A 24921-nucleotide genomic window follows, 5' to 3' on the forward strand; every position below is an offset into this window, starting at 1 on the left:
TATTACGTTTTATATTATGTATGTATAACACATAAATTTTCCTGGATATTATGTGTAATATGCAGGAGATAATGAATATACATTATGGTATAGATTGATATACAACAAATACAACGGACATACATAGATAGAATCGTCTTTTTAACTTTAAAGTTTCAATATAAAATCCAATTCAAATCGTCTCAAGTCTTTTTCAAACACATCGGAAATTGATATCCAAGCTCCTTAAATGTTTATAGATACAATATTTGATTATAAAATATCAAGTTTTTAATATGATATGTGTATATAAGGCTACAAGGTAATAGTTTAATAAAATTGAGTTATTTGATGCCAATTAGTGATCCAAGTTGATATGCTGTCCGAATTTTTCCAACATTAATATGGTTACAATGTTTTTGAAACTTGTAAACATAATAATTTATTATATAACAGATTCTTATCAAGAAAATATTTTTTAAAAAATGTTTCTTCTTTGTGAACGAACTAATAAGTAAATAGTCCTGGACAGAACATAATGGAAGGAGTAATTAACTTCCTAACATTTGTTTTAATTATTGATTTTTTTTTAATTATTCTATTTAAATTTTGCTGCCTAACCAAATTGATCAGGATCAGTCAAAAGAAAAGTGAAAATCACACTTCAAATGTCGCTCATATTTCTTATATGAAATAATATGTATATAAGCAGTCTGAGAATATGAAGAGCCAACTCTATCTTCCACCTCCAATATTGAAAGCCACCCTAATTCTCTTTGTAAGTAGTGAGTAGTGACCACCGGGCACCCTCCCTATACTGTATCTTTCTCAATTGGCCTTCCACCTAAAAAGTATTCATTTATTTACTTTTACTAGAGAGTTAATTTAACTAATTTTTTAAGCTAAACTGAATTAGATTAATTCAATATATTTAGATATCCAAAAACTTTGTGGTTTGACTTTCAAAAAGTGAAACGTGACAAGTAAAAATGAACGAAATAAGTAACACTTATGAGATTAAATTATATATGTATTGTTAATATGAAATTTAATTTGTTAATACTATCAAATCACTCAAGGAATTTATTTATCGGCAAACCTTCTTAAATAAATGATGTAATTCATTGTTTATTCTATTTGACATGTGAATCAATGATATTAATTGTTGCGCCCGGGAGGGTACCCTAGACGTGGTCGGCGCTCAAAAATCATTATTGGCTCCAAAACAAATCACTTAGCCTGATCACACATCCGTTCGTTCATTCAATCAGCGGAAGACTTAAAATAAAAAGACAATTAGATGGACAATTCCAAACAACACTCTAATTCAAGGAAGAAAGGCCATAGGCCAACAAATCAAACTTTAATCTATGTCATGAGAATAGTCTGACAAGAACAATTCAAGGAATAAAAATATTCAATCAAACCATCTTTATCTAGTCTATGAAGATTCTATCACTATCATCTAATTGGTGCCAATGACAGGTTCATGGCTACCATCAGCATGAAAAGAGTAAACTCAATGCAAGAATAACATAAGTGGTATCCCCCAAATGTAGGGAGGACTCACCAATAAGCTGAGTGTGAACAGATCCTCAACGGTGCGCCTGTTGATGATCTCTTAAATCTGTCTCTGCATCGTTAAATGATGCAGGTCCAAATTAACGTCAGTACGTGAAATATACAAGTATGTAATATGGCAGAATGAAACATGCATCAAGGTAGAATAATACCAGTTTAGATATCTCAAATCAGAAAGATGAGGAATTCAATCAGGATGTCATAAGTCTAAAGCAAGAGCAAGGTTTAGACAGAGACCAATCATATACAACCCAATCCAATCCGATCCAATCGAATCAAATCAGAGTACTATCAAGACCTATATGAGTGTTTTTCTTATCCGACAACAATCACTTATGGCCCAGTGACCGTACAGCAAGCTCGTTGCTATTGCCACAACCGTCCAGTACTTTGCCAGGGTAAAGGACAAATCATCCAATCAATCATTCAAGTCGTATCTTTTTAGGACATTAACGGTTCAATCCTCCATTACGCTAGCTACGCAGTTATTGGGTTCGAGTTATTACTTACTCTTACCTAATTTGGTGTTTGATACTCCTCCCAAGACTCAATGCTCATAAGACAATCAATTCCAATCAACCAATCAACAAGTCTCATATGGACTCTTATCAGTTCATGAGTTCTATCCAATCAATAATTTCAACCAATCAATCTTCCAATCATTCCCAATCATTTAAGAGTAGTTGGAAAAATTATTTTTGACAATATTTAGTTGAGACCATTCAGTTAGGTTCAATTATGAAAATATAGAGGACTATCAAGTTTCATCAAGACTAATCATCATGTTCACATTTCAATCACAATCATACATTCACAAGTTCAAGGCTCTAGATTCAATCCTTAGGTATATACATCTAATATCAGTCAAAATACTCTTAGGATTTATGAAGTAATAAGTTTAAAAATTATTTGTTCGAGAAACAAGTTTGTAGAAAACATCAATTACGCAATATTATGTAAAATATGTTAAATTTAAGGAAATTCTCTTGAAACACAATCATGGGGACTCAAATCATTCACAGATCAACCTATCACAATCATGGGGCACATGGAAGAACAATATACATGCTTTAATTTAGCCTTACATACCTGGGATAAAGATTGGTCAATCAAACTGGCAAGATTCTGGCTTGAAATTCTTGAACCCTAGCCCTTTCTCCTCTCCTTAGCCCTAGTTTCTTTTGCTTGAATGCGTTAAAAGTCTAAGGAATGAGTTTAGAAACCCTTATAAGGTCGAAAACGGTCTATATCAGTCGTGGGTTAAGTATAGGAGGGGTGGAGAAAAGACTGAAATGCCCCTCACTGAAGCTGAAAAACGTACGGGAAAATTGCATATAAATCGCATTTGTCAAATGCGATTTATGTACAAAAGTCGCGCAACACATAAAACGCACTTGTCAAATGCTTTTTATGAACAAAGTGAGAAAATGAACTAGGTGGGGGCAGGTCGGTGACGCAGACCTGTCGTACACTCTTCTGGTTAGGCTGCTTTTGCCCCAAAAAATTATCTTTTGATTCCGTTGGCCTAAAATTCAATCAAGACCAGTTTTCCACATGATTTTTCCCCCTGATCGGTATTCTGACCTCAGATTGGTCGAAAAGATCAAGGATGATGTATTGTACGAGCGTTCTTTTGTCTAGGAGTATTTTGATAATTTTATCGGGCGTAACATTAATTAACTCGACTTTTAAAGAATATTAAGTCACATGCATTGCCTTAACGTTGTACTATTGCCTATTTGCCTTGAATGACACTCTCCTGGTTAACTTGATGCTGCACACCCTTCTACATATTTCCAAGGCTGGATGCATCTCATAAACACTAGGTATAATATATTCAATTTAACTATTTTCGATGTACATTTTGAGAAAAATCATTATATATATAGTTGTTAAGTTTGAACTCATGTTTTAGAAGTACAATATAAATCAGATTAAGAAAATTTTAACTATCAAATATATTAAATTTTAATATTGTCTCCGAATCTGTCTACCTCCCTTGGTTGCTTGAATATAATTAACTAACCCCTCTCCATGCTTATACAAGCCATTGCCATTCCTTTCTAGACATGTTATATCTATAACATTCATTACTCTTCCTCTTCTTTTCTTCCCCCCCCCCCCCCCCCCTTTCTTGTTGCATGGGCATGAGAATGTTACCCTTAAAACACATTTTAACGTTCGGTATGAAAGATTAATTTTCACAAATTTAAAGGTAAATTTAGGTTTTCCTTCTCTTTTTTCTCGTACATATCTCATTTACGCGGTAATTCAATATAGTTAGCACATATATACATAAAATATGCCTATTGGAGCCTTGTTAAAAATGAAGAATATGTATGATAAGTTTTAATAACGAGGAGGTTATTTTCGAAGCGATCATTTAGTGAAGGACATGAATGAGCAATATCAAAAAAATTCAGGGGAAAATTTGAATTTATTCCCATATTTAATTGGTAATAATGATGAACAATTTATTTATTTTTACAGTAAATCATTATGAGTGCAATTTTGATAATATTTTTTATGTGTTTAAAAATTAATTACAGTCTATTTAATCTAATATATTTCTAAAATGTTTTTAAGGTTTTGTATAAAAATATTAATTTTCCAATACACTTGTTCTCACAAAATCATTTTTAAAAATCAATTTAAATATTGTGACGGGGTTGTTTTTGAATCGATTTTAAATGGAGGACATGGATGAGTAAAATTTAAAGAAATTAAGGGAAAAATTGAATTTTCCTCAAATTTACTTGGTTGAGCTAATTGTATATCGTTTAGTACAATTTTGATAATTTTGTTAATATGTTTAAAAATAATGAAATATGCAAAAAAAAAAATTGTAGTATATCGTTACGGATGCAATTTTGATTATATAATATATTTCTAAAATGTTTTTAAAGTTTAATATACTTGTTCTAACAAAATTATTTTTGAAAATTAGCTTAAACATCGTAATGATGTTATTTTTAAGCGATCTTTTAATGGAGGATGTACGAATAAATATTATTAGAAAAAAAATTAAATTTTATGCTAAATTTAATTGGTAAAAGTAATCTGAATTGTCCAAATTTTATAGTAATATCGTTACACTGTAAAATTATTATGAGTTGCACAAATTTACTAATTGTGTATCGTTTAGTGCAATTTTGATAATTTTGTGAATATGTTTAAAAATAATGATATGCAAAAAAAATTATAGTATATCGTCATGGATGCAATTTTGATTATATAATATATTTCTAAAAAGTTTTTAAAGTTTATTATACTTGTTCTAACAAATCATTTTTGAAAAGTAGCTTAAACATTGCCATGGGTTATTTTTTAAGCGATATTTTAATGGAGGACGTATGAATAATATTATAAAAAAAAGAAAAAAATTAAATTTTACGCTAAATTTAATTGGTCAAAATAATCTGAATTGCCCAAGTTTTATAATAATACCGTCACAAGTGTAATTTTGATAATCTAATATATTTCTAAAATATTTTGAAATTTTAAGGTAAAATAATTAATTTTCCAATACACTTGTTCTAACAAAATCATTTTTTATAATTAGTTTAAACACAATCAAAATTATATCATAATACTCAAAAACTAAACAAAAAATAATTAAAATGCAAAAATTATCCTTTGAAACTTATTTACACCCACGCTCAATAACTGTTTCAACGCGCACGCCTCACTAAATACCCAATAAAAACTCGCGTGTTGTACCACGAAATAGTGAGAGCGTGGAGAGTAAATTCTTATATATCACTAAACCAAAATAAATAAATAAAAAAATATATCACTATATAATTCAGGAAAAAATAGCAGAAAAAGAAGAAAAAAAACATTACTCTTTTTTCTAATCAGACAGAAAAGAAAAACGAGAAAAAAGAGTCCGATTCAGAGAGAAGGAAGAAGGCGAGTATATATCGATCAGAGAAATAAAGAAGGGAATTGGGTCTTCTAATTTCTGATTCAGAACGGTGAATTGTTGCAATAAACAGAGCAAAAGGGAAAATCGAAATGCGGAACAATGTTGTAGAGCAATGGAAGAAGAAGCTATATGGGTTTCAATGAACAAATAAGAGTGGGAAAAGCATTTGTTTTTTTCTGAATCTGAATTTTGAATCAGTTTCAGGTAGCTCAATAAGGTAAGCCAATTTACTTCGCTTTGTTTGTGAACTTCAATTTCTTTACACCGGGTAAGCTAAATCCCTTTTTTGAACCCAATTTCCTGCAGAATAAATTTGAAGTTGAAGTGGGTAACTTCAAGTTTTCTTTTTAAGCAGCAGGTGGCATTTTAAGTCTGTTTTAAGTGAATTATTGGGGATTGGAGTTTGTTGAATTGGGAATAAAGCCAAGGGTTTACTTCGAATTTCAGGTAGATATTTGTATTTTGCTGGAAATGGAGGGTTTCTCTGTGTTAAAGTTTTGATTTTGGATATTGGGTTTGAGGTTTCTTGAACGTGGAATTTGAGTTTTTATTTTTATTTTAGGATTGGGACTTTTGGAGGGAGAGTTAGTTGAAAATTTGGATCTCTGATTTGGAACTCGACCCCTCCTATCCTTAAACTGTTAAAAGTTAGAGGGTTTGAGATGGGTTTTGATTTGGCAATGCTGGGATTGATTTTAGAGGGATTTAATGTTGTTTCTATTATGTGTTTGTGGAATTATGGCAAAACCCTAATTTAGTGGTGAATTGGGTTCTTACCATTGACCTTCTGTTTGTTTGAACAGTGGAAAACTTGAGTTTTTGGCTTGTTGTTGGTGGAATATATGTATTGACGGAGATGCAACCGCCACACCAGCATTCCCGGATTAATCTTTCTGAATTGAAAGCTCAGATAGTGAAGAAACTTGGACCAGAGGGTTCAAAGCAGTACTTTCATTACTTAAGTAGGCTATTGAGCTTGAAGCTAAGCAAGGCTGAGTTCAATAAGCTTTGTTTTAGGATCTTGGGGAGAGAAAACATTCCGTTGCATAATCAGTTCATTCGTTCTATTCTGAGAAATGCTTGTAGTGCAAAAGTTCCTCCACCAATTAATGAAGGTGGTATAGTGAAGCCTGGTGTAGCGGTTGGAAGTAAAGAGCCCTTAGATGATGCTTATGACCAAAATGGAGTGCATGTTTCCTCAAACCAGGCTTCAGGTCAACCAGGTTTGTCCAATGGTGCCGTGTTGCCATTATCTCCTCGGAAGGCCAGGACAGGATATCGTGATCGTAGGTCTGGGGATCGTCGTAGTGTGCTTGGATCAAATGGGAAGAATAGTTTTACTTTTCAACAAGCAACTATGATGGAATCGAGTGATTTCGAAATTACTAAGGAAAATGGGGATTTGAATCCACCTAATGTCAAGGGAGTGGTGCATCATCATCAAGGAATCATGCAGCAAACAGATGATGAAAGGCAGGGATTCAATCAAGAAACTGCCAAATTTTCTGTTATGAAGAGATCACTGCAAAATTCAGTATTTTTACAGAACAATAAAGACAAAACTAGAGATGATGGAAAAGAGATGCATGCTAGGAGTCAACTCCAAGCTCCCCTTGGGGTTCCATTTTGCCCCGTTAGTGTAGGTGGAGCACATAGATCAGTACCTTTAGCAGCAAGTAGTAGATGTGTTAGCTCTTCTAGTTTTCGTGCCTTGTTGAACAGTGTAACTCTGAGGGAACGCATGGAGCAGATTTCTGCAGAACAGGGCCTTGATGGGGTGGCCACGGATTGTGCCAATCTGTTGAACAATGGTTTGGATTCTTACTTAAAAGGTTTAATCAAATCTTGTCTCCAACTTGTGGGAGCAAGGTCAGGGCATGAACCTACAACAAACAATACCAAGAAGCAGCAGACTTATATGAAGCTCGTTAATGGTCTCAGACCAGGTCATCATTTACAGATGAATGGTAGTAGATCGTCAGAAGCTGTGCACGAGCATGCTCCTGCTAACCAGGTATCATTGCAAGATTTTAGGGTTGCCATGGAGCTGAACCCCCGCCAACTTGGTGAAGACTGGCCACTGTTGCTGGAGAAATTAACACATGCAGTTGAGGAATAAGACATGTGCACTTTGCTGTCTTCAGGTCAAGCTTTTACCAGTCCCAACTGGATCAGAGGGCACAGTTCTTTCCAAGTTTTGTGCAGTCACTCTGCTACAGTTTTCTTAATGGCCTTTTGATCCAGTAAACAGCTGTTGAGGTCAAATTTGTCTCTTTCAAGGTGATAAGGACAAGATCCAGGAATCTTTATTTGACCTGCTGCAGGGCCTTAATTTTGGCCAGAGGCATCCCATTCGTTAGCAACTACTGGAAGGGACTTGAAAAAAGAATGCCCCTGTTGGTTGCACTGTTGTATCATTAGCATAATTCTCTCTGGGTATCTGCATTCTCCTGTAATTTATGGTCAATGAGCAAATTTAGAACAGTTTTGCAGGAATAAATGTGTAGCCTAGTACTTCAGCTGAAAGGTGAAACTGAATGATGCACTAGCTGAATGTGTATGTATCTTCAACATCAAAATTGATTGAAACCTCAACATTAACAATACATTTTTCCAGTAGCTTAATTGAGCTTATAGATTTTTATTTCGGAATTAAAGTTCATATGCGTATGCCTGATTTTGTGCCTATCCTCTATACTTTTTTAATTACACCAAAGAACTAGAACTTCATTGTTTGAGCCTCCACAACAGGGTCACACAAGCTGGAATACCTCTCAATTTACTCTACTTGCTGTTTGACTTCATTAACGTCTATGTTCTTGATTGCTAGAAGCACCAAGTATCTGATCTTTCAATTTGCTTATAAATTGTGGATTGATGTAGTGTACCTCTTTGCATGTGAAGCATGTTAGCTGTAATATATTCGCATAATCAATAGGATTGAAGACAGCTTTGTACAGATACAGTAAGGCATCCAACTCTGTTTGTCCTATTCTGTGATGAGGAATAGACTCGTTGAATACTTCAGTGAGATGCAAGCCTATTTTACTACTAATTGGTTACTGTGTAATAACTTAGGTACTGGCTTTAACATATTACAGATTCCATATTTGTCCATTTCCTAAAAGATTGTGTTTCCGTTCAAGTTCTTGAGTTACGTTGCTGTGTTGTATTCTTCTTCTTCTTTCTCACTAAAATTTGGGAAGTTTCTAGTCTCGCAGGAGTTATATTAGACTAAATTCACTTAGTACTGAGGATTTTATGCTATAGAATTGACCAGTGACTGAGAAGTGTTGTGTGATTGACAGCATTAGCTTTTACTTTTGTTATCGTGTCTCAGCTTATATATTTTCTTTAATTGCATATATAGTTTTTTTGTCTCAATGTATTTAACTCTCAAAGATGTATCATTGCTCTTTATTCATGCGGTCTGTGTAGTCGGAGAATCTCAACAGGGAGCTGGTCTTGACAACAAGTGCAAATCATATCCTCAATTGGAGAATTTCTGAATTATATGGAATGACATAGGTATCAGTAGTAGGCTGACCGAATGAGAGTAAAAAGAAAAACTGATAGGCAAGTAAAGTAGTAAAGAAAATAACTTGTTGTGAAAATGCAATAAAGGTTTGAAATGAAGACGATATTAGCCCCTCTTGCTGGACTGTGAAATTGATGCTGGTCATAGAACAAGAATACCTACCAGAAAGTGCAAAGGTAAGAAATAAGTTTATCCTTTTACGTCTCACTGCTCTGATATATCTTAGCTTTGACAGCCTGAATTGAACTAATGCATAACTTTTCTGGAAAACTGAATAATTACTTTTTTTACACACACGCTCATGCACACACACACACACACGTATGTATTGATGCATTATATATAGAGAGAGTATATACATTTGCGTATAATCATTTGTTTCATTTTTCTTAGTTCTTGATCTTTATGTGTAGCATCTTTCACCCATTATCTCTTATGTACTTTTCCAAATACAGGCACACCTTCCATATTGATAGACATGTTTCTAAGCTGTACACAATCCGGACACCAGTAAGTTCACTACACTGCCTGCCAATTATCAACCCATTTGCAATTTTTTCTTATGGGAATTTGCCAGCTAAGGATTTATCTTTTCAAGTCTTCCCGTCCTTCAATAGTTTCATGGAATTATAATTATGGTATGTAAATATCTTTTGCTCCAATTGTCAAGGAGGTAATTAAGAATAAAAAAGAGGTTTCCAGTTTGGTTCGGAGAATCTTTGGTACAGCATAGACTGGGTGCTCCTCCCTTTAGATTCTAGCTCTTTTTTGCTAGTTTTTTGCCTTTAGTTTGGATGTAAGCAGCACTTTCTTAGTGCTGTTTTTTTTTACATCAATAATGCTTACCACTTCAAAAAGGAATAAAAATGAAATTTCCCTTTTCTGTTTGCAGGAGTTAAAAGTATTTAATTAGCATTAATCTTCTTAAAAGAAATTTGCACCCCACAAATTTCTATTTGTTCGAGTATGTAAATAAATTGCAAATACGATCCAAGTAATAAATGCCCAAAGAAAGTAATAGCATATATGAACCATCACAAATCGGCAATTTATAACATAGGTTATTAATAAGCAAAAGAAGTGAAAATATATTAATACTTATATCATCTTTCATAGAATGCTGCTTACAGAAATGGAAAAGTAGGCAAAGATAATGTGGGAACATGTGTAATATTGTCACTAGGAGATGAGAAAGGTGGAGGGTTGGGGGTCTGGAATTTAAAATTAAGAGTTTGTTATTCAAATAGATTTGGAGATTCTACATGGATGGTAATGATATCTGGAAGAAGCTAATTTATGCGATATATATAGTAAATAGGTTAGGTGGAGTTCTCCTCTACTTCAATTAAATGCTAAGGGGTCGTTTGGTAGAGTGTAAGAATAATGAAATAGTGTGTGTTAGTAATGCTTGCATTGATTATTTCTTATGTATTGTTTGGTTTGGTGTATTAAAAATAGCATGCATTGCATAATTATTTTTTTTAAAATTATTTATTTACAAAGATACCATCCACAAATGTGGTGGAAAAGATGTAAAAAAGCTTTTGAGGGGCAATTGAGTCTTTAAGCATGCTAATGCATGCATTAAATCTCATTGCATTACTAATACCTAGAAATCCATGGTAGTAGTAATACACACCTTAATACACAATAGAGTTATACATAGCAAGGTATTACTAATACATCAAATTAATGCATGCATTCTATTTGCTAATGCACTCTACCAAACGACCCCTAAAAGTGGATTTTGGAAGGATATTTGTAGGCTCTGGGAAGAGTATATGAAATGTGCTAAATTGAAGGTTGGGAATGAGTGCAAAATAAATTTCTGGACAGATGTTTGGGTGGGAGATGAAAGTCTGAAGAATAGATTCCCTATCTTGTAATTGTTCCATTAATAAGAGTGGTACTATTGCTGAATTTCATTCAGATTCAGGTTGGCAGATCAATTTTAGAAGGAATTTGAATGACTGGGAACTGGAGGACTTTTGTCAGATATTTCAACAACTGAACTCAGTCCAGCTTGATAAGAGTCAGGTGGATTCTTTGATGTGGACAGTCAATAAAGATAAAAAAAATTCAGTTAAATGATGCTATACTACACTGTTAAAGGAGTCAGGTAATTGCGATAATACTTGGCTTTGGAAGATGATTTGGACAACAAAAGCTCCTGTGAAGGTGGATTGTTTGGATGGACTGCAACCCGGGGAGCATATTTAACTCAAAAAATCTGCAGAAGAGGATTTTCTTTGGGCAACAGATGCTACTTATGTGAAGATGACCTGGAATCAATAGGTCATCTATTTTTTCACTGCAGTTTCTCTAGACAATGTTGGGACCTATTTGTAAACTTTCGTGGCATCTTATGGGGAATGCTCAGAGATGTAAGGAGTTTATTAGAAAGCTGGAAATTTCAAAGGGTTCCAAGAGGTCTGAATCAAATTTGGAAGACCATCCCACTTTACATCTTTTGGACCTTATGGCTGTGGAGTCTAGAATAAATGCTTGCATTATCTGTTTTTCTGGTGTAAAAGCAATCTGTTAGTTGGTATGGATACACTGATTTTCTGGAATTGTAGGAGGAAAAGAGTAATAGCTTGTCTGCTTGGTCTTTGTATGAATCCTGTTTCCTTTTGTACCAGCTTGGCACTTTTTCAATAAAATCTTACCTTATAAAAAAAGTATTGTCACTAAGGTAATAAGAAAAACAGGTAGGCTTTTGCACCTAAACATCAGATTAACACATTGTAAACTAAAATGTTTCCATTCATCTGTTAAGAAATATTATCACATACTGTTTGTGTGTGTGTTTGTGTATTTCAGGAAATATGATCCACAACTTTTTGATCCAGTGAATATTGAAATAAAGTATTTAAGTTAGGTTATTAAGGGTCAGGAAAAATGTTGGCATTTTCTGTTTAATAGTTGATCTAGTGTTTGCACTGGTTTCTGCAAGTGGTTGGGGCAGAATTTGGAGAGTTAGAGGATTCATTTAGGTGGAATCTTGTGAAGAAAAGTTAGGCGAGTTGTCAGGATTTGGAGAAAATGTTGTGCTACAAGATCTGTGAGGATGGACTGGGATATTAGATTTTATCCTGCAAGTGGACTTCAGAAATTCAGAGTCCATTCTGTTTGATCTCTGTTTCCATTTGGATATGAGTGTTCCCTCTATTATAAAGGATATTCCTAAAGGACATTTTGAGGCTTGTAGCCATCACAACATGCAACAAAATCATTCCCTGGTAATAGAGGCTTCACCAACCTTGAACGTCTGTTCAATTTCATTTTCTTTTTGGTTCAGTTTCAAGCTCATAATTATTGGGCTATTCCTAGTTATCTCTTTCCTCTAGCCAACCTGACAAGTCTCTTTTGGGGGTGAGGTGGGCTGGTGGGAGGAAGCAGTTAGGAAAGAGAAGTGTCAAGTTTACTGGACATCTCTTGTTGGTTGCTTGTCTTTGAGGGCGAGAAAGTGCGGAATCACTTGCGTCCTCCATTACCTTTTTGCTTGTATCTCCAAGTATGGGTTCAACAAAAGTACTTCAAGATTCTTCTTTAATTTTCTTTAGGGTGCTTGCTTGAACCCTTTAATTAATTCAATGGACTCCTGCAGCATGGAAAGGAACAAGTTTGCATTTGAGACAACATTAATATAAAAGAGTTGGACTCTATGTAGTGTCCAATGGGGCGAGTACATAAATATTTATTGGTTATGTAATATGTAGAAAACTAATCTAATTAAAAGATATGACAGAAACTTGGCACGGACATCATTAGCCTATTAATTTTCCTTACCAATTAATCACATTACCTACCAATCCATGCTCTCCACGTTAAATTACTTTATACACACACAAAAAGTCTTCCTTACAGTTTTTTTTTTCCAGAGATACTTTGATATTCATGCTGAGGTTTGTCTTCCTTTTCATCTACTTCTCAAATTAGATTCCTCCTTTATGGTTTTAGTATTTCCATTTACACCTTGCATCCTGCACGGAGGAAATAGAGGGACAACTAGCTGTCTGACTAAGCATGATAGTTCCTTCCGGACACACTGAGGTCATATCTGTTAATAGTATTTCAATTACACCTTGCATTGTACATGGAGGAAATGGAGAGACACTAGTTGTCTGACTAAGCATGATAGTTCCTTCCAGACACACTAAGGTCATATCTGTTGATAGTATTTCAATTTACACATTGCCTTCTACATGGAGGAAATGGAAAAAGACAACTAGTTATCTGATTAAGCATGATAATTCATTCCGGACACTCTAAGGTCATTTCTGTAGATCGTCATGGAAAATCTGGAAAGAGGCTTTTCAACAACCTTGCCTTTTAGTAAAACCATCCTTCTACTGGTTCCAGCATTGCAGTCTTGCATTTCCAATTTTAAAATGCTATGATCAGTTTAATACTACATATTTTATAAATTAGAACTATGCAAAGGAAGTGCTATTGGGACTGTGCAATCTAGGAAAAGAACAAACAACAAAAGTGTGCCCCATCTATTCTTGTAGGGATTCTAATGTTTGTATAACTGTTTCAGCCTCATTTATGTGTTCCATCCTACACCATAAGGAAAACAAAAATATACAATTTAACTTTATCTTGTTGGTGGAGCTTGCAGAATCTTCAAAACATCTTGTATCTCTTTCCGTCCAGACAGTCCACCAAATACACGCAGGTATAATATTCCACCACAGTAGCTTCCTCTTCCTTGGGCATTTTATGTGCCAGTACTTCAGTAGATCATTTGTTGATCCTGGCATGATCTGTTGCAATCCAATCATTCTTAGGCTTCCACAATTGCAGAACAATCTCTGAGTGTCTCTCACATAAAAAGCAATTGCTACACAGGTCAGAGCCTCCTTTTTTGGAGATTCTCACGAGTGAGACACACTTCTTTACACACAAACCATTTAAAGCAAGCTATCTTGAATGGAGCTTTGGATCTCCAGATCTGTTTCTATGGCAAAGGACTTAGTAAGTTCTCCACTTTTGTTAAAATCTTGTAGCATGATCTCACGTGAACAGACCCTTGTTTCTAGGGATCCATGTTATGTTGCCTCCTGTATTAGTTAGATGCTGATATGTGTTTAAAAGACTGAAAAAATCAACAGCCCAGTTTTAACTGTCATAAGCTGGCCCTCACATCTTGCTCTTGTCCAAGCTAGTTACGCAATGGCACGTTGTTTACTTAGTTTGATGAAAGGTTTGAACTACTACTCTCTTATCCGGTACACCAGCAAATCTTCAGGTTTAGGTGGAGTGGAATTTGCTTGGGGCATAGTAGCTGGGAGGCCTTAACCTTATAGCTTGTAGCCTTGAATATCTCCTGTTCAATTGTTCTTGGACCTTAAATGTTTTAATAGATTTATTCAGCATTTTTATCTGATTTACCTCTGGCAGATTAGGGAGTACTTCCATCAGAATAGCGCTTTGAATTAAAAGAATAACTTTTTAGTTGAGTGTGGCTTGGGTTACGTACTATGTTGGATAGTAGCATAAAACGGGCGAGGAGAACTAGAGATAAAGTGTTGCAAGTAGAGTACCCTTCTGTTCCACCGGTTCCTGCAAAGGAGCACATAAATATGCAAACTATGGTGTATTGCCATGAAACTGGGATCAAGTTCCATCTGGGAGAGTACATAGCCCTCTTTGATGCTTTGCTTGTTGCATGGTTGCCGTCTTTAAAGTTATGCAGCAGTTTCTGAATCTCATGTAGATTCCTTATGATGTTCATGAACAGTAATGCTGAATCGCAAAATATGCTTTATCAGTGTCTTGTTAGCGGTAGCTAAGAGATTGCGAAGGAGGGGGGAGGGGGGGGGGGGGGAAGAATGATATTGAAATTGTCTTCTGGAGTGCATCCCAAATCTGCTCTCTCTTGCCTTTCTGTATCTGGGTTTTGTATGAAACTCATGCAATTTATTAGCGTAGGTGATGGTTTACCTTGATTATCTGCTTTTTTTTCGTGTTTTTTTTTTTGGAAACTTTTCAGGAATGGCTTGCTCTTGGAAAAACAGTTCTCGCAAATATATCCAAAACCTTAAGCTTGGCCATATTCAGGTTTTAGAATACATTGGTCTTATGTAACCCAAACACAATTTGCCCCTTTAAGTTAAAGACTTGTCTAAAAACAGTTGTTCTTTGAACAACTGTTTTCCAAGACTTGACCCAAAACTCAACTTATGCCAAAAAACATTCCAGAAACTAAACAAAAACCAACTCAGAATATTTTTGAACATTTCATTGGAGGAAGCATAATCGGAGCCTTACAACAATCTGTCTTGTCAAGTTAGTGCCCTTGAATGCTGCTTTAGATCTACTTTTCAGTTATCAACACTGGAGCATGTAAGAAAGCACTGTAAATTTATTGGTCCTAAAGGTACCGTAATTGCCTATGTTTAATTATCAGCTGGGATCTTGATCTATTTTAATTGTTTCAATCTTTTCAGGCCTTCTCTGTTGGCCACGACTTATCCACTTAGTCCTGTTTATGTTTTCCCTTACTTGTAATAGTTTTGGAGGATCCGACATGGGTGTGGCAACATGTTCAGAGGGTCCAAGCAACTTAGCTTGTAACTGTGAGACCTTGAGTGATTGAACGCTTAGATAATTTTGGTCAAACTCTAAGCCCTTGATTATTACTCTACTTCTTCCTTTATTGCGAAATTTTCTTAAATGACTGAATGATTAGATAATATTAATGTTTTGTCCTGTTCTTCAAATTATCCATCATTTTAGAAATGCACGTGAAAGAATGCAGACTACATTAAGTAACACTTTCCATGGTATTACTCTGCAACCAAATTACTAATGTAGCTTCACGAGAAGTTTTAATAGTTGAATATTGTATTGTATCATTATTAGTTTCTATCCCTCAGTTTCATTATCCTGGAAAAAGAAAGTATTTTGGAGTTTTGAAGTTTTTCGTAACTTCATCCCACTGGAGGATACTAAAATTTTCTGATGAATGCATAGTACAGAAGCTGAATCAACCTTTTGTTTTCTATTCACCTTCAGCCCTCTGGTGGATACCAAAGCTTTCGGACGAATGCATGGTACAGAAGCTGAATCAATCTTTTGATTTGCACTCATTTTACAGAGGGGTGTGTGAGAGCATTGTTATGAAACATGCATGAGATTTCTTCTCTTTTATTCTTTTTCCGTGATTTGAGCATCAGACACGACAACTCTCAGTTTATCAGCATCGTGTCTCTGGTAACATGACTACCACAGATGATGCAGGTTTTGGCGTCCACGAAACATCATAGACTAGAAAATTGAGTTCTTGACAGTTCTCTTTTCTTTTATTTAAATAACAAGATTGTTTTAAATTATATGTTACACGCAATTGTTGCACCTATACTGGCTACATCAGTTAAGGGGATAGCCATACTCCATACTATATACAATTGACCTTCCAGTGGTGAGTTGCAGCAATGCCTCCCACTTCATATTAAAAATTCTGTTATTTATGGTCCATCATAGGAGTATATTTTGATTCTTTTTTCAGATGCCACCTTGTGGATGGGCCAGTTTCGATAGCACTGCCTCCAATTTATTAGAGTTGTGTCTATATTGCGATCACAACGGGTATGAGTTACATCCTTATAGTATTTTTTTTGTTTCTGCATTTCAGACTTGAGCAAAGAAAGTAGGAAAATTGAGCTCTTCAGAGCTTCTTTATTTAGTGCCGATTTTTTCATACATCATCAGGACCATGGGATATTTACAACTGATAATGTTGTCATGAAAGTCCCCATATCTACTCAGGTGATTGAGAAATATAAGTGGCATACATCTCTTCACTCTTTCAGATACTCTTATTGTTGCAGTGCAGCATACCATCTTAATGGTGTGATCTGGAGAGGAGGATGGTTTAGCGCTCTGGTTGAACCATACAAAATCCCTAAACAACGGTTGATTCCTTGTGCTTAATGTGCCGAGATGTCAATTCAGACTCCATCCCTCCAAGCATTTCCCACATCACCTGTATATCAGCATATCCACAGGACTGTATATCACCTTGAAGCTTCAATAGTCCAGCACCTGAAGGAAACAAAACCCAGTATACAAGTATGTAAGTACTACTCCATAAAGCTACTGTCTCTATGTTTTTCACTTTTCTCCTTGACTGTCCAAGGTTTATGAAGTTAAAAGGTTTCTCTTCTACCCTAGTGTAGTGAATAACTCGTAATCCTCCGTTCTGGTGTCTGACTGGACACGGAATCTGAGAAAGAATGATAACTTTTGAAACTTTGTAGTCTAAAACAAGCATCTCTATAAAGTTAAATTGTAGAAAAACCAAAGGGAGAAGTTTGAAAAAAAAACTAGTTCATGCATATGTTGCTTCTTCCTATATGTTCACTATAAAGATTTTCTGCATTAAATCAAGAGCAAGAAAAAGTTTTTTGACTAACCATCTTTGCGAGGCTTAACACGAGCAGAAACAGCACCCCAAACTCGTCTAACCGGAAAAACCATTTTTTGCCACAAATCCTCCATCTTCTCTCCTCCCATGTTTGGTTGAAAATTAAAAGCAAGAAAGGGTTTAAAGTACTCTTTGAAGCAGTGAAGAATGAAGTGACTGGAAAATAATAAAGGAGTGATGTGTTTCTTCCACTCTTCATGTGGGGTTTCACAAAAGCAGTTTAATTAATGATACTTGACAGATATATATACAGTGAAATACGGATGTATAAGTTTGAATTTTCTAACAACTCTGTAAATTAAGCAGACAAAATTTACCCCACTTTGGATTTGATATTTTCACTAAAGAAACAAAAATTATTCACCGACGGGACCCTTGTGTAAGAGATATTTTGGTGCCTCAAGTCTCTCGTGTTGTGGCCTCGGGGGATTGTTTTAGTTATTATTTGGACAGTTTATCATAATTGTTTTCAAATACTATTTAAATAATTAATTATTATAACTTATAATATTTTTATATATATTAATTTTATTTTTAAAAATTAAAAATATTATAATTAAATTCATATTAAACATTAATTAATTTGACCAATCAAGAGAAAATCATTTTGGGATGGAGGTAGTGTTTTCTACTAGTGCTACAGTGCTGGTTTTTGACTTCTCTTGATTCAAAACGTGTCATGTTTTCAGTGGGAAAGAAAGGAGAAAAATGACACCTTTATATTATAATTAAAAAATATTGTGTGGTTGGGCGGTTTGACTCTTTAGATTTTTATACCTCAAATGGAGAGAACATTATTAGTGAGCCTTTTTTCCGAAAAATATTATTTACATGCGTTGTTTACCCCAAATATAGTAAAATAACTTCAAATTAAGTAATAAATTAATTAAGAATTTTTTTTATAGTGTTGTCAATTCAATTTTGCTACATTTAGTGTGAGTGGATTTGGAGATTGGGTGAGCTAATCAGACCAAGATTCCTAATCCAAGAAATGGAAAAGGAAAGGAGAGAAATGAAGGACACAAGGAGTAAGATATTTTTGTGTATTAAAGAATACGTGGAGTCTTTTGAGGTTCTACAATTATTACAACTTTCCCGTACTGTCGGCAATGGGGTCTAACTAACACCACGTTTTTATCAGTTTTTCGATGGATTTTATTTTATGCATTTAACTTATATATATTGATGATCAATGATTGAATTAACTATGTATTAGGTATAAATAGAAGAGGTTCGATTAAATTCTCTTTGTTAAAAGGCCATATAATACAAATAAAGTAAAAGTAGAGATTATATATTTTTCACCATTTTGCCTATTAACTCAAATGATGTAAAATTTAATCAGCAAACAATATAAATTTGAATGGTTTAGGATGATTTTGCGACCTGAAGACGTCAACATGACTAAAGTTGTCCTGAGAAGAAAGGCCCGATTCAACAATATTATTTACCATAGGTGGACGTTTTATTCTTTTAATTATAATGTGGTTTTACTCACCGTCACCGTCACGTGGCAGCTTGGGATCTCTTTTTTTTTTTTTAGTTTGGTTATTTATTTATAAACTAGGTAAATTATTGGCACTTCAAGCGGTGGTGAGCTACCTCAATAAGTTTATTCTTGATTATTCAATAATATTCGTGTTTTCGAGTGAGTACACTGAATTGTCTAAAGAATTTTATCCCAAGATGAATTGTAATTTTTTTGTAATCCTACAGCTAATAAATTTTTATTTTAAGTCTTAATACATTTTATTAATAATTATTCGCTGTACTCCAACTTTTGATGAAAATTCAAAATCACATCTCTTGAATTTTAATAAAATAATGTATGAAGAACAAATTATTTGGATTAAATGATTTCTGTCAATGACACTATTTTGCTAGCAAAACGATATTTGTTGTTTTTTTTGTTTCGATCACTACTTTATTATTAAGTTTACTTATGATTATTCAGTAATATCCATGAAAAGGATTATTAAAAGATAGTTGAGGCGATAGAAGAAAAACAATTATTTAAATTTGAGAAAAGCAGAAAGAATATTTGAACTTGTATAAAACATATTGCATAAAAATAAACTGATTAATATATCTTCAATGGAGAGTATTTGTCATTGGCAATACGAAATATGTCAATTCAATCAAGTGTGAGATCAATATAAACCGTTCCGTTCTCAATACATTTTAAAAGCTCTAAATGCATGTAAATGACACATCTTTTTAAATATATTCTTTTTACAAGTTTAGATCTCCTTAAGTGAACCTCAACATATACCATAAATAAAGACCATAAAAACTTCCAACGGTTTTGAATTAGTTCTCAATCACATTAGTTTTTTACATAAAATATAAATTGAGAAATAGTTTTAATGTATCAAATATGTAGGTTAATGTCCTAGAAATGTCAGTAGATTTGAAATCTAGTATCTTTCCCGTTATATTGCGTATAAGTCCACCCATACATAGTCCCTTCATACTCATTTTACTAACTTCCAAATACTTTTGGCAATGCAGGAACCACTTTACATTTTTGTCGAGTGATGCCATTGAATCTTTTAAAATCCATCGTATCAATCCATTAAGATATGTTGTAGATCCTTGTTCTAAAACGAGTTCCATTGAGGTCGAGAAGTTCTTTTCAAAATAACAACCTAATCACCATATGCAACTAATAAGTGCGATCAAAAACTAATAAGTAGAAATAATTAAAATTAAGGTGATTTGTTAAAACGTTCAGTGGGTAGAAAAGAAAATTTGCAAGGTAATCACTTGCTAATATTAGACAGGCCATTTATCGGGAGGAGTGAAGTCTTCTCATGATCTCAGATACCTTGTCCACCTGAATTTCAAGAGAGGATGAATATAGGTATTAAGAAAAATTGAAGTGATCCAGCAAATCAAGCAAACTCATTTGAAGATCATAGCTAAAATCAGAAAGCAATAATGAATTTGAGTAGCTTCCTGCCACATGACTAAATAAATAGGCGAGTGAATAAGTGGAGTGTTTCTCCAAATAGTTGAACAAATTTAAAGAGCAAAATCAGAAACCACAAATGGTGATAATCACTATTTTCACCCGTGTTGATTGAGCGAATCGAGAATTGATTGTAAATAACATCTGGTAAAACTTGGAGAAACAATTCAATGTGAACACTTTGTAAGTGATTCAATTAAACAAATGAAACAAAAAAATATTTCAGTGGTTGCACCAAGAATAACATATTATAGGGAAAACATAACATAATTCGTAACTTATCCATTTAGTTCCTGGTCAAAGAATACAGACACCAAATTTGTATTTTAGGAGAGAAATATTTTCACTATCATTTATGTGGAAATTTAAAGAGTACAATTTTTTTAACAACGGTATTAATGTGGAAGCGAAAAAAATACTGAAAATTGAGAAAAACACATTCACCCGGGGAGAAATTCAGCTTTGACAAAGTTGCTCAGCTTTGCTCTACCGCATAAAATGCACAAATAAGTAAATAGTGTATAAATCACAAGACCAAATAAACATGTAAAAAGTTACAATACGATAAATAATAATTAAAAATAAAGATTTTAAAAAATGAGGAATTATCGTAATGCAATTAATATTAAAATACTGGAGAAAAAATGAACCTAGATACGTGAGGAGCAATGTAGGGATGAATTGAACAAAAGAAGCAAATAGAGAAAATGAGGGGCAAAAACAGTAGGAAGTTGGATTTGGCACAAATAATATTACTCTTAAGTGCATATTTCAGTTGATAGGTTAAAATGTTAATAAATTAATGGGTGTCTCTAGAGTGATTATATATACGTTAAAACTGATTATACACATATATAATGGATTATACATTTTTTATTCAGTTGGCAGCTATTTTAAGTTTTTCTTTAGTAATTAATCCGCTATTTAAATACTTCTTTGATTAATTTTTCCTTCATTTTCTCAAAACAATCGAACTGCATAGTAATACCATAACAAAAGAAGAATAATCTTTTGTGAAGAAGTTAGGTAATTCTTAAAATTGTGATCAAATTTTTTCATCATAGGTACTTAAAGAGACGGCTATTTAATAAAAGCAGTGAATATGATTGTGTGAAGAAAGAAAAAGATGAGGATATGATCATTCACAAATATATGTTTGCAATGTACTTTTTAGTGTGCACCAATGAAGCTTATTTGACTCACTTTCTGAAATTTCGTCCAATTCATTACCAAAGTTATAATGTAACAGTTTAGTTAGTAACAATTATAGTCTTCTAATATCCTATAACCTAGGAGTGTCCAGTTTCAATACATGAAATTTTTAGTTTGTGAACAGAAAGATGCTCACGACCAGCATGAATCTCAATATTTAAGTGATGCTTAATTATAATTTTCTCTGCATTAGGAATCTCATACATTCTAGTATTTGTATTGTCAAAAACTGAGATTATAATGTAATGGTATTTTTTTATTAATACCGACATCCATTATGAACTATGAATACTTAAAGTGAAAGATCTACAGATTTAATACTCAGCTCTAAATTATTTACTGGGACAGTTTCTTCGTTAGTGAACATAACTACATGTTGAAATTGTATGACATAAGCATTATTGTTGTTTAGTTTTAATTTCTTATATTAGTATCTGAGCTTATATTAGTTGAACTTTTTACGATCAAAAAGAATCCAGTGAAGAATACTGAAAACAAATGATACATTATGCTTTAAAAAACAATACAAAGACATATCATTAAGTTGCGTATGCTTTAGCTACCCATCTAAATTGAACGTATGACCACTTTAACAATTGATCTCTATTTAAATTGTGACTCTTTTACACTTCACAAGCAACAGGTCAGCAAATTGCCTTTTTAAAAAAAAAATTGCAATTCTTTTCAAAGTTCAGCTAACCACAAATACATCTTCATGGTAAAGGTATTTTGATGATGGAGTAGAAAGATTGGCAAGGTTTACGTGACCGGTGTTTTGAGGCAAATTTAAATGAGTTTATTTCAAATTCTTCCTGCCATACAATTAATTGTTGTTTATTTAGTTCGCTATGAGTTATCATGATCTTTAATTTTGGAGCTGCACACTTGATTATAATTGTTAGTTCATCCAAGAAAGGTTCGTTTAGCAAAGAGATGGATGCACTTCTTTCATTTTCAGTGCTGAATAACAACTAACAGGACAAAGTTACAGTGTCATTCTAGTATACTTTCTTTTGTAAAGAATTTTAAAAGTTGCAAAGGAATTTACGGGAGGAGCAACCTTGAAAATTTATGAAAAAGGGGAAAACTGTAGCAAGAGGAGTTAAATATATTTTTTAGGGGAGAGTGTCATGTAAAAATTGTCATTTTGGATTGTTTTTAGATGTCAAATTGAGGAAAACGAAAGATTTTGAAAGTAACAAACTTGAGAAGTGTTGGGAAGGATGACATATAAAAGTTGTCGTTTTGGGATGTCGTTGATGTCGATTTTGTTATAAAGGAAAACGGGAGATTTCGAAAGTAATAAACTTGAGAAGTGCTGAAAAGGAAAATCTATTGCAAAGAGAGGAGTTTTATATATTTTGGAAAATGAAGCATTTCATATAATAGTACAAGTTTTTTTTTTTTTTTTTTTTTTTTTTGCGTTGGATTGGCAGATTAAAAGGAAGGCAGGAGAAGTCCTAATAAAGGGTAATGCCACAATTTCGTGAGACAGAAGTGCAGCTAAGTGTGAAAAGCATTATATCTGAATGTGGCCAGAACGTCCCTGCTTGGGGAATTTCTGTTTGTTTTTAACAGAAGTAGGTGCTAAACGAAAGTTGTAGGGAAGAAACAAAAATGAACGGGGAGAAAAGAAAGGAGATTAAAAGAGCAACATACATGGCTGAGTCGAAGGGATTTGGGGTGACATTTTACACAATTTCAAATGTTGTGGGTGTTTGGGGGAGGAAGCACCACAACTAAAGTTTGATATGATAATTAATATGAAAATAAATTAGACACGAGAATTTTACGTGGAGACCTCTCTAACTGATAGAGAGGAAAAACCACGGGTTAGAAGGATCTCACTATTAAATATGGAGTACACTGCTCTCAAATACAAGGAGAAAAAAACCACTTCTCTGTGAGACGATCTTTGTTGGGGCCTACTACCAACATGTCATCAACATACAACAACAAAATAACAAAATCTTCATCACCAAATCTCTTGTAATAAACACAAGGATTTGAACTATGTCTGTTGTATCCAAGGCTTATAATGAAGGAATCAAATCTCTTATACCAACATCTCGGCGCCTGTTTGAGACCGTATAGAGATTTGTTTAACCTGCAAACCAAGTTCTCTTTTCCCTGTTCTTCAAAACCTTCTGGTTGGAGCATGTAAATTTCTTCTTCAAGTTCTCCATGAAGAAATACAGTTTTGACATCTAACTGCTCCAAGTACAATTTAAATATAGCGCATATCGCTAGGACCACTCAAATTATTGTGAGTCGAACCACCAGAGAAAATATCTCATTGAAGTCTATACCTTCTTTCTGAGCGAATCCTTTCACCACCAATCTTGCACGATACTTCTCCACTTGATCATTACCATTGTGTTTGATCTTGTAGACCCATTTGTTTTCAATGGCCTTCCTTCCTTGTGGTAATTGAACAAGATCCCATGTTTCATTTTTATGAAGAGCTTCAATTTCTTCTTGCATTGCTGCCACCCACATAGATGATTCTTGGCCTTTCATAGCCTCGTAAAAAGTTGAAGGCTCTCCATCTTCTGTTAATAGACAGTATGCAACATTGCTCTCCATAAAATAATCTGAGTGCCAAGCTGGTTCTCTTCTCTCCCTAGTTGACCTTCGAACTTGTGGAGTTTCGAACTCAACTTGCTTTTTTTCTTCGTGCTTTGGTGCTGCTTCAGAAAAAACTGGAACTTCTTCAATTTCTTCAACTTTAACTGTAGTAGTCTCTGATTTTTCTTTTGAAGTGCTACCTTCTTTTGCTTGTATCTTGTTTTCAAAAAATACAACATCCCTTTTGATTACCACATTGTGGGCTGTGAGATCCTACAAGCGATACCCCTTGACTCCATAGCATATCCTAAGAAAATGCATTTCCTAGATTTCGGATTCAACTTCGATTTTTCTTGGGTGTTGTACATAACATAAGCAGGACTTCTGAATATATGTAAGCGGGAATAATCAACTGGTTTTCCTGTCCACATCTCCATTGGAATTTTTAGATCAATTGCGGTTGATGGTGACTGATTGATCACATAACAGACGGTTTTGACTGCTTCTGCCTAGAATGGTTTTTCCAACCCTACAGTTGCCAACATAGCTCTTGTCCGTTCCAACAAGGTTTTGTTCATCCGCTCTGCTAGTCCATTTTGTTGTGGAGTATATGCCACCGTGAACTGCTGTTTAATACCTTTTTATTTACAGAAGTTATCAAATTCATCACCAGTGTATTCTTCTCCATTATCTGTCCTCAAACACTT

The 24921-nt window shown here is 34.1% G+C and overlaps 2 protein-coding genes across 3 annotated transcripts; one reads left to right on the top strand and one right to left on the bottom strand.

Annotated features, from left to right (window-relative positions):
- The first annotated feature begins 5399 nt into the window (after positions 1 to 5399).
- On the top strand, positions 5400 to 8092 carry LOC129901145 (uncharacterized). 2 transcript variants are annotated; one of them, XM_055976268.1, is made up of 3 exons: positions 5400 to 5705; positions 5795 to 5935; positions 6292 to 8092. In XM_055976268.1, the coding sequence occupies exon 3, from the start codon at positions 6345 to 6347 to the stop codon at positions 7605 to 7607; it is 1263 nt and encodes a 420-aa protein (XP_055832243.1). In that variant the 5' UTR covers positions 5400 to 5705; positions 5795 to 5935; positions 6292 to 6344; the 3' UTR covers positions 7608 to 8092. The 2 variants fall into 2 exon arrangements, with proteins under 2 accessions (XP_055832243.1, XP_055832244.1); XM_055976269.1 differs by lacking the exon at positions 5795 to 5935.
- An 8595-nt stretch (positions 8093 to 16687) lies between these two features.
- Positions 16688 to 17692, bottom strand: LOC129901158 (uncharacterized). Its single transcript, XM_055976283.1, has 2 exons — positions 17453 to 17692; positions 16688 to 17081 (listed from the first exon to the last, which is right to left on the bottom strand). Exons 1-2 carry the CDS (start codon positions 17550 to 17552, stop codon positions 16942 to 16944), a joined length of 240 nt encoding a protein of 79 aa, XP_055832258.1. The 5' UTR covers positions 17553 to 17692; the 3' UTR covers positions 16688 to 16941.
- Between the last annotated feature and the right edge of the window lie 7229 nt (positions 17693 to 24921).

The sequence above is a fragment of the Solanum dulcamara genome, chromosome 8 (genome assembly GCF_947179165.1).
Source record: "Solanum dulcamara chromosome 8, daSolDulc1.2, whole genome shotgun sequence".
Classification (NCBI taxonomy): Eukaryota; Viridiplantae; Streptophyta; class Magnoliopsida; order Solanales; family Solanaceae; genus Solanum; species Solanum dulcamara.

What these genes read in the sequence shown, in the direction of transcription:
- LOC129901145 (XM_055976268.1), top strand. Translation starts at nt 6,345, where the DNA reads ATGCAACCGCCACACCAGCATTCCCGGATTAATCTTTCTGAATTGAAA.
- LOC129901158 (XM_055976283.1), bottom strand. Translation starts at nt 17,552, where the DNA reads ATGGGAGGAGAGAAGATGGAGGATTTGTGGCAAAAAATGGTTTTTCCG. An exon ending in TGTTAAGCCTCGCAAAGATG is followed by an intron (nt 17,082 to 17,452) that starts GTTAGTCAAAAA and finishes TGTTTCCTTCAG; the next exon opens with GTGCTGGACTATTGAAGCTT.